Here is a 9,272-nt window from a genome sequence, read left to right as displayed (position 1 = left end):
ACATGGTAGGCAAGCTGTTCCACTGAGCTCCATCCTGTTTTCATTTTAGACTGTGTCTCAGTTGCATGGGTTGGCCTCAAACCGGTGATCTGCTTTGTCATGTAGCTGGGATTGTATACATATACAATCTCACTCCGCATGCACCATTTTCATTAGAGCAACAAAGATTAAAGACAAGGCTGGAAGCTGTCATCAGGATATTCTCTACTTATCCACTGAATCAGTGAGTCCAACTCAATTCTAGTAATAGCTTTTATTCCTTATGGAAAAAGTACAGTAGTTGTGCAGAAACAAAACTACATAATAAAAGAGTAAGACTTTCACAAATATTAAAGAAAGTAATAAATAAGCCATAGTAGTTATAGCAGAACTCATGGAAAGCTTATAAAAAATGAGAAAGCTGTTTGTACAAAGTACACTGTATACATACTCAGAAACAATGTTTGAGAATGACACCTATTCATACAAAACCTTAATGATGTTCATAGGAACTTCGTAACTACTTGTTTCTAAAACAGTCTGCAAATATAGAACTTCCTTCTCCCCAGTTCTGAAAATAAATTTCACATCCCAACATATAAAACAAACACATTCCCACTTCTTTCAAACTAGCATTTTAGCACCCTCCAAAACATCATTTTCATATAAAAATACCTTTAAAGCAAGGTTCATTCCTGTACCTTATCTTTACAGATTAATAATACATCAGTTTGGACTTTAGCACCTCATAGGTGTTTATATAAATGAGATAAAGTGCCGTTACTGGTATACTGTTAACATGCCATAATAACATATTATTCAGTGCAATAACCAGCATGGATGAAGTTTACAAAGAACATGCAAATATATGGCTGGGGTTTTGTTCTTTGTTTTTGCTTTTAATTGATTTAACTATGTTGAAATAGTTATATTTACAAGTCTGAATAAAACTGGGCCAGCTATGTAATATATACAACATGTGACTAAGAAGTAGTGGCTGTATAACAAAACAAAGGTAACCACCACTCATACGTTAAGTATCCAATTTAAATATTTTTTTTCTTTACCGGGAATCAAACTCATGACATCACGCTTGCTAGGCAGGCGCTGTGCTGTTGAGCTATGTTCCCAGTTCCTTAAATATTATCTAAAAGGACTTTGGAAGACTTGTTTCAGAAATGTTAGCATTTTTAGAAGCAGTTTTAGAATCACTTGACACTAAAGCTCTACTAGGAATGCTGGTCTTAGTATTTTAAGCTCAAATCTGATCTAACCACCAATCCATATTCCAAAATTTTTTCTGATTCCACCTATCAAAAACACCTTGAAGCATGAATATAGTTCCAAAAAAGTACAGTGTAAAAACACTCTGAATAAGAACCATAATACAGAAATAAATGTTTAATGTTTTTAAAAGAACTGCTAGGAAGGGAATAATACTTAATGTTTTTATATTTTGCTTAAACAAAAAAATAACCAAAAAATCTATCATGTTTATCATCACACTTATATTCAGATAGAAATCACTGAGGTCTTAATTTATACATATAAAAATAAAATTGTGATTTGACTCAATGGACAGTAAAACTTGAAAATTCCATCTTTCCCAGGATACATCGTTTGGGTTAAACTTACCCACAATGGACACTGTTTTCCATCTAAGTACTGTGGTTTACCAAATAGCAAAGGCAAGAAGAAAAGTGATTAAAAACCAAATAATATCACAAGACAAAAGCGTAAGTTAATGTAGTCTTGGCTGTCTTGAAATTTTAACTTGATAAGTATAGCTAATTTTTAATTTTTTAGCATTTTTATTTATGGTGACCTCTAACTACTCATTACAGGAGTTTTTCCTACATTTTTAATATGTCAATGGCATCAGATACACCCTGGAAGAAAGAAAAAAATATGGCTAAAAAGTAATTTTTATCATGAAAAACCTTTTAACTACCACCAGGAGTGAACACACTGTTTTCTGAATTCTACTGATGGGTCTCTTTAAGGTTACACGTTTGACTCTATGAATGATCGCTTTGGTTTTGCTGAAGTGAGGTGGCTCCTGTGGGCTTCGCTGCTGACATGAGGTGCCTGCTTGGAGATACTTTCCTGATACAGATGAGAAACGCTCTTAGTTTTCCTGCTGTCTTGACAGTGGGCTGGGACTTGGCACTTGTTTTCTTCTAACTCCTTCACCTGTGCCCCGTTGTGGACACCTCCACTCAGGGTGGAAACAGGGCAGGCTTTGGCTTGGCTGCTGTATCCTCCTCCTTGTTTGAGAGAGGGTTTCTCTGAGTTAGTGGACTGCAGGCCAGCTGCAGCCGAAGTGTGTGTCAGCAGCCCCTCTGCCACCTGACAGTGCCAGGCACGGTGGGGAGGATGGCCCTGCTGTTGGAACCTGGCAGTCTTGTCCATGATGCCCATGAATGGAGTACTGCGGGGCCTGTGCTCAGCAGTGCCACTCTGTACCTGACTTATCCCCTGGTCTTTAATTCGAGCATCTGGTCCTTGGACCTTGAAGCCATCTGAAAAACTACTGCTAGAAGTCAAACTACTGGTTGCACTTGACATCTTTATGCTGCTGGAAGGAGAACCGGAAGAGCCAGAGCCTGAGCTGCCAAGGGAGGCAGGGTGTCGCCCATCACTGCAGCTCCCAGCTCCGCCTTGGCTTGGAGGGGCCACGTCCACAGCCACAGAAGCATGAGCCAGAAGCTTCTCGGCAGCTTTGATCTTGCTTGGTAAGGGATACGCTACTCCACTCTCACTGCGCTGGAGGTGGACATTCTGGCTGGGCCCCAGCCGATCCCCGAAGTGGCCACAACTGGCTCCCACAGTGAAGGCACCTGGTCCCTCCACCTGCTGGTTTCTGCTGCTGGTGGCAGCTACAGGGACTCTTCCTGGCATGGGACTTGGGGGAGGATTCTGAGAAGAGACCTGTGTTTTTGTGCTGCTGTGTCTCACAGCAGACTGCACAGAACCCAGGTGTTGATTGGTTTTCACGATCTGTGCCTGTTTCGTGGGCTGCATCACCAGCCCTGGCTGAGCAACAGTCTCTCTCAGAGACTTGCTGCCTCCTGCCCTACTCGGTGGCGACACCGGGCTGCCTTTAGACTGGAAGCTTTCTTGAAGGTTTCGGATAAATGGGGAAGGGACAGATGCAGATGGCTGGGACCTGGAAGTCTGCGGAATAGATTCTTCCTGTGGAGAAGTGTCTTCCTCTTCAGCCTCCTTGAGGTGAAAGTGGTCATTTAACCCAGGGGTTGGGACATCCTCTTCGTTATCCGAGTCATCTGGCGGGGCTGGCGGAGGGCACTGCTGCTTCTGCTGCTGGTTCCTCTGGAGTTGCTTACACTCCTCTTCTACACGCGCCAGGAGCCTCTTGATTTCCTGATTAGTGGGACAGAGTTTCACTGCCTCCTGCAGGTCAGCCAGGGCTGCTGCAAACTGCCTGTCCACGAAAGCAGAAGAGACAATTACAAGCCGTGTAACAAACAGGCTGTCAGTGTAGCTTTCTGAAACAGCTGTGCTCAAAGAAAAAGTAGGTAGCTAAGTGGGGTCTGACCACTTGGCTGTGGCTGGCAGGTTCCATTCAGCCCAGAGTTACTCTGGCCCAGATCCCTGTGACTCAGGCCCCAAGACACTGGGCTGAGAATGAGGATACGCACAGGTCAGCGAGTGCCCTATTTCTGTGCCTGTTGTCCTCGTCACGCTCCACCATGCCTGCCTACAAGTCAGAGGCCTTCACAACACTCACCCTGGCCTCCTCCTGTCCCCAGCGGGCAGTGCACTGTTATGAGTCTCAGCTAGGCGCTTGTGGTACAGCAGGTCTCACCCAGGGGACGGGTGGGGAGGGATGGCTACCACGATGCTGGGAGACATAAGTTTGGCCTTGGATAACATACTACTATGCCTCTTAGAAGCTACTAATTTACTACTCAGAGTGCTGAGAGTATCTAAATAACCCCAGTGAAGCTAAACCTCCTCACACTCAACTAGCAGGTTTGATCCCACAGACAAAAAGGCTCCTCTAGTCAGCAAGGTGATCCAGACGGTACCTGCTATTTCTCTTCGCTCTTGCCCTGGCATAGAAGGCTTCATAGGATTTGGGCTTCAACTCCAGAGCCTTGGAAGCAAATTCTTCTGCCATACCAAAGTCCTGGTGTCAACAGGTAAACACATGAGTCAGACGTGGCACTGAAATAGTTACAGGAAATTCTTTCACAGGTATTTTGCCCTAGAGGATGGCAGAATAGTGGGATAACTACAGAGGGATGAAGACAAAGTCTCATTTTAATGTTGGGTAATCAGGGATTGTGCCTATTCTGAGGAATGCCGTATTGAAGCAGCACCAGTGGCCCAGGGTAGGGGTCAGCGTGGTGAGGTGAGGAAGAAGGGTGCAGAGGCCAGCACCAGAGAAGCCTGGGCCGCAGCAGCAGGCAGGAGGGTGGGCAGTACTAACCTATCTACAAGTTACAAGTTAAGTAATTGGCAGGCCCCCGAACAAACCTGAGGGACACTAGGGCAGACTACAACAGACATTCATGTTGTCACCTGGTGATGATGCTGGCAAGATCCCTGCTGAGAAGGGCAGAGGAGCAGTTTGTGTGCTTCCTCATCACGGAAGCAGAGGAACCTGCCCCAAGTGTGTTCTGCCAGCACCTACAGATGCTCATCAAGAGCAGCGGCTCCCCAGCCCAAGGCCAGGTCCACACTGCAGGAGGGTGAAAGACGCCCTGTAGCGAGGCTGGCCTGTGCCACCAGGAGATCCTACTGCTAAAGGCGTAGGCTGTGCTAACAGGGCCCAGCTTACATTTGTTTTTCTCCGACATCGAGACAAGCTGAGATAGAGGGAGACTCTTAGTTCATTGAAGGGTCTCATGTCCTCCCCGAGTCCTTCTCGGGGAAACTTCCTCAAGGCATACTGGTACCGCTGGGCCGCTTCCTTCATCTTCCCTTTCTAGGACACAAAAACCACAGAGTGGACCCTATTCCAGGGGCTCAAAGCAGAATAAGCTCCCACATCCCAGAGCCCTCATGTAAAGCCACCATGGCAGCCTGAAGCCCAAGGGCATGAGTCCAGTGCTCTTGCCCCTCACCATCCTCACTGTGTCTGCGACGTGGGGCCGCACAGGAAGGAGGCTTCCGAGAGGGCATGCATACACTGCCAAATCGGTAACTACCAATGCTTCTGATTATCTCCCCAGTTACACATTTTTAAGTTATTTCAAGAATGATCTCCCATCTGAAAATATTTGAGTGCCAAGTGTAATAGAAATAAGATGAAAAATGAAGCTGTTTCTAAGGCAAGTCGAATATTGTGGGGAAACCAAGCACTTGCTGCAAAATAGTAAGTTTCCTTTAAGAAGAGCTTTAAAGCCTGGGCTTTAAAAATCAGTAACACCACATCATTTTCAAGGCTAAAGAAATCCATTTGCTCAGTCAGTCTCCTCGCACAGCGGGTGTGCAGCCTGTGGAAAATGGCTTGATATTTTTGACATAATTGCCTAGCAAAATCCATATTAAAAACACTTCAAAGCCCAAACAATACATACTCTGAACTCAATTTCAAACTGATTCCAAGCCAGGAACCCTGCTGGTTATGCTGTATATCTATTTATTTGTTACTATTAAAAAATGAAAAGGAAAATAAACCTACAGTACAGCACACACAGCTGCCTAGAAAGAAAAAGGATTAAAATGGTAATAATATAGTGGTTTCTTTTTTTCCCATAATTTTTAATTCTATTTAATAACAGGTTTGGAAAGAGCAGTTATCTATGTATATGGCCTATACTTCTATGTAAATTTGGGGTTGGCAAACTGCAGTCTATAGGCCAAATCTGGCTGCCATCTGTGCCTACAAATAAAGTTTTTTTGGGACACAGCCATGCTCTGCTGCCCTAGCAGAGCTGAGGAGATGTGATAGACACTGCACACTTGTAACCTGTGAAGCCTAAAATATGTACTGTCTGACTCTTTATAGAAAGTTCGCCAACCTTTGATCTCAACTGACATCTCATTTTGAGAAATTTAAAGTCAAATGTATTCACCCCCAAGTCATATTTCTAAGGGAAAATGGGGAAAAAAATTAGCTGTCTCCTGAATAGCTAATAACTATATATGATTTGACTACATTAAGGAAAAATGTTTTTAAAAACAGTTTCAAAATCTAAAAGTTCATAAATACTTTCTAAATATTAGATAGTAAAAGGCTGGGGAGCCAGGTGTGGTGGTGCACACCTGCAATCCCAACACCTGGGAGGCTGAAGCAGGAGGATCGGGATGAGTTGAAGGCCAGTGTGACTCTTGTCTCAAAACATTAAAAAAAATTTTTTTTGATTTAAGAAAAGCTAGACAGACTGAATGAAAGTATCTCCTGGGTGGTCCCCTCTCTGTGTCATGTGACTGTCACAGTGCTTTGCTATGAACTCTGAGGAAATGTGAAGGCCAAGGGACCTTGTACGGGAAAAGCCAAGTGACCCAGAGGTGACTCTCCTTTACACTACGGATTCAAGTGGAAGTCACAGCCACGGCCTCAAGGATTAGTTCAGCAATAAGGGTTCTCAGACAGGAAGAGAAGCGCTTTCTAGAGAAGGTTCTACTTTTGAGAGATGAACACACACTGGCCGAGGCCAGGTCAGCAGCCTTTCGTTGCATTATCACTGAGTGCGGCGTGCTCTGCTATGGCCATAAACATAAACCTGGGAGCCAGGTTTGACAGTGCAGAGGGTGGCACCACTTACTTTGTACATCACATTTCCTTCCTCCATTAATTTCTGTAAAAGTATAATCAAAATATCAGGTTTGGAGGTGGCCATCGCCCAAGCAGCATTTCCTGCAAAACAAACATGCTTTCAGAGGCACTTCTAAGGTCTAGGGGAAAACAGGTGGACTTCTCGTGGTCCTCAAAGCTGCATGTCACAAACAGCAGAAGCCCAACTGCAGCGACGCAGCTGTGTGCGTGCAGACGGCAGCACGACAAAGGAAAGGCAGTGGGCAGCAGCACACTGGCTGGCACCTAACTTAGTTTACATGGAGCCAGGCACACAGTGGGAATGGCGCCAGCACACCCGGCCCGTCACACCCCATCTCTGTTGGAAAAGTAACGAGAGCCAAGGCGTAAGAGCCACAGAGACCCATCCCGCCCCGCAGAAGGGACCTGAGGGGCAAAAGACGGAACCAGGCCTCAGAGCCCTCCCCAGCTTCCCACAGACCCACCATGCCGGCGATGGGCCAGGCTGGTGTCCCCAAGATCCGGCACATGTGCCAGGTCTATTCTGAGGTGGCCTGGCTGGAGCCCTCTGCCCTGTCCCTGGCCAGCTTCTCTCCTGGCCACATCACAGTCACAGCCTCCTCGCTAACCCCACTCCTGGCACCTGGGGCGCTGCACAGAGGCGTGTGGAGAGCAGACTCAGAGGCTCAGCTTGGCATGCACAATGACTGTCACTTACTGTGACCTGCAGGAGACCTTGTAGCCCTCCTGTGCCTCAGTTTCCCTGTGTGAAATCACAGTGCTGTCAGTGCCTACTTACAGTGTTGTGGGAGCACCAATTAAAATGGGAAGCAGCTCAGGCTGGCTCTGGCTGTTGTGAATGGCTAAAGAATATTAGCAGATATCATTTCCATTACAGGGCCGCCTGGAACTGCTCCTGGTCAAGGCCTCGCACAGCCAAACACAGAGGCTCTAACAGCCCTTCCTCCTCACACCCAGAGCAGCATGTTACGTGTCACCCTACTCCCAGCTGGCCAACCACAGCCAGGCTGTCCTCAGACTCACCAGGAGCTCGGCCCACCCCACAGTGAGAGCCTGGATCTACCCTGCTGGTGGCTTCTGGTGTCCCCAGCACCCTCAGCCTCTGCTTTCCACTCACACTGGCAGCGGTATCGTGAGCTATGTAAACATTTTGGATGAGACAAGGAGACCGAGGAGGGGGAGAGAAAAAGGGGTAAGGAGAGGGAGGAGCACAGAGACCAAGACAGGGAGCCCCTCTGCAACCCAGCATCCTTCAGCAATCTTTATGCTCCCCAAGTCCCTCAAAGTCAGAACGCCTCTCCCTGCTGAATGGAGAAGAGAGTCACTGACCTAATTTGGCTCCTTTTCTGAGCAATGTGACCACAACAGTGGTGTTTCGACAACCGATGGCTCTGTCCAAGGGCCGCATTCCACTGTGGTCCACGTGCTCAATCACAGCTCCCTTCTCAACCAGGTACAGCACCTGCAGGGCACAACGAGTCCTGAGCAGCAGCACCAGGAGGACAGTGGCCACCCAGCCACCTCCATAGTCAGATTTCAGGGCTGGCAGCTTAGCTCTATCCGTGCTGCAGACAGAGCAGGCCATTAGAAATCAGAGTGGAAATGAAGCTGACACAAAATGGAGGAAAGAGCTACAGCTCATCGCCAACACCTTCGAGGCTTCAGCGGCTTTGCTCCTAATGGCAAGAAGCTCAGGCAGACACTCCAAGGTGGGCGTGTTGTGTGCACACACTCTTACGCCACACACTTCCGGGGCCACTTCCTCATCTGCAGTAATTAGCAAGTGGGCTCCTGCAGTGGGCCAGCACGCTGATAGGGGACAGCAACAGGCACCTCAGAAACATCAGCTCATGTAGCCCCGGTCTCACGAGGTGGGAAAATTATCAGGAGATCAGATGGACCTAATATAATTCACTTTAAGCCTCAGGAAAGACATCCCCCGATGAATATTGGCATGTAAAGATGGCACGTTTGAGGCCATGGCACAAAATCTTAATCTCATGAAATATCTATTGAGACAAAATTAATCCTCCCCCCCCCCTTTTTTTGGCTAGAAAACAAACCTGTAGTCAGTTAGATTTTCATGTATTTCTAACGGGACCTGCTTCCTATAAATCTACCAGTTATTTAAAATGGTGCTAGAAAGGTTAATAACTAAAACATATTTTAAAAACCCTAAAACTCAGGAACAGTAACAAAACCAAATTAAAAGAGACTTCTGTGAAGGACTTGGGTAGATATTTTCTCCAAAAATGATATATAATAACCGTAGGAAGAGACTAATCATTAGGGAAATGAAAATCAAAACAATGATGAGAGAGCATCTCATATCCATTAGTATGAGTACTATTCAAAAACAAAAACAGTCAAAGACAGAAGTATTTGAGATGAAATGGTGTAGCTGTTGGGAAAGACTACGGAGAACCCCAAAATTAAAAAGTTACTGTACCATCCAGGAATTCCGTGTCTGTGTATATAAGCAGAAAATTGAAAGCAGTGTTTTTTTTAAGAGAAACTGGGTATACAGGTTCATGAATGTGTT

The 9,272-nt window shown here is 46.0% G+C and overlaps 1 protein-coding gene across 23 annotated transcripts in view; it reads right to left on the bottom strand.

Moving 5' to 3' along the window:
• Positions 1-234: 234 nt before the first annotated feature.
• Positions 235-9,272, bottom strand: part of Tanc1 (tetratricopeptide repeat, ankyrin repeat and coiled-coil containing 1) — a 261,482-nt gene continuing 252,444 nt past the window's right edge. For all 23 annotated transcript variants that reach the window (XM_063259632.1, XM_063259630.1, XM_063259643.1 and 20 more), the window contains 5 exons: positions 8,060-8,192; positions 6,720-6,811; positions 4,787-4,933; positions 4,032-4,132; positions 235-3,424 (listed from right to left, as the gene is read on the bottom strand). In XM_063259632.1, the coding sequence (XP_063115702.1) occupies positions 1,984-3,424; positions 4,032-4,132; positions 4,787-4,933; positions 6,720-6,811; positions 8,060-8,192 (1,914 nt within the window). In that variant the 3' untranslated portion in view covers positions 235-1,983. The remainder of the gene's footprint in view (positions 3,425-4,031; positions 4,133-4,786; positions 4,934-6,719; positions 6,812-8,059; positions 8,193-9,272) is intronic.

Source organism: Cavia porcellus, unplaced genomic scaffold, assembly GCF_034190915.1.
Source record: "Cavia porcellus strain 051 isolate PalLab524CR breed Dunkin Hartley unplaced genomic scaffold, mCavPor4.1 scaffold_12, whole genome shotgun sequence".
Taxonomy (NCBI): Eukaryota; Metazoa; Chordata; class Mammalia; order Rodentia; family Caviidae; genus Cavia; species Cavia porcellus.
This window is presented reverse-complemented; position numbering and strand designations above follow the sequence as displayed.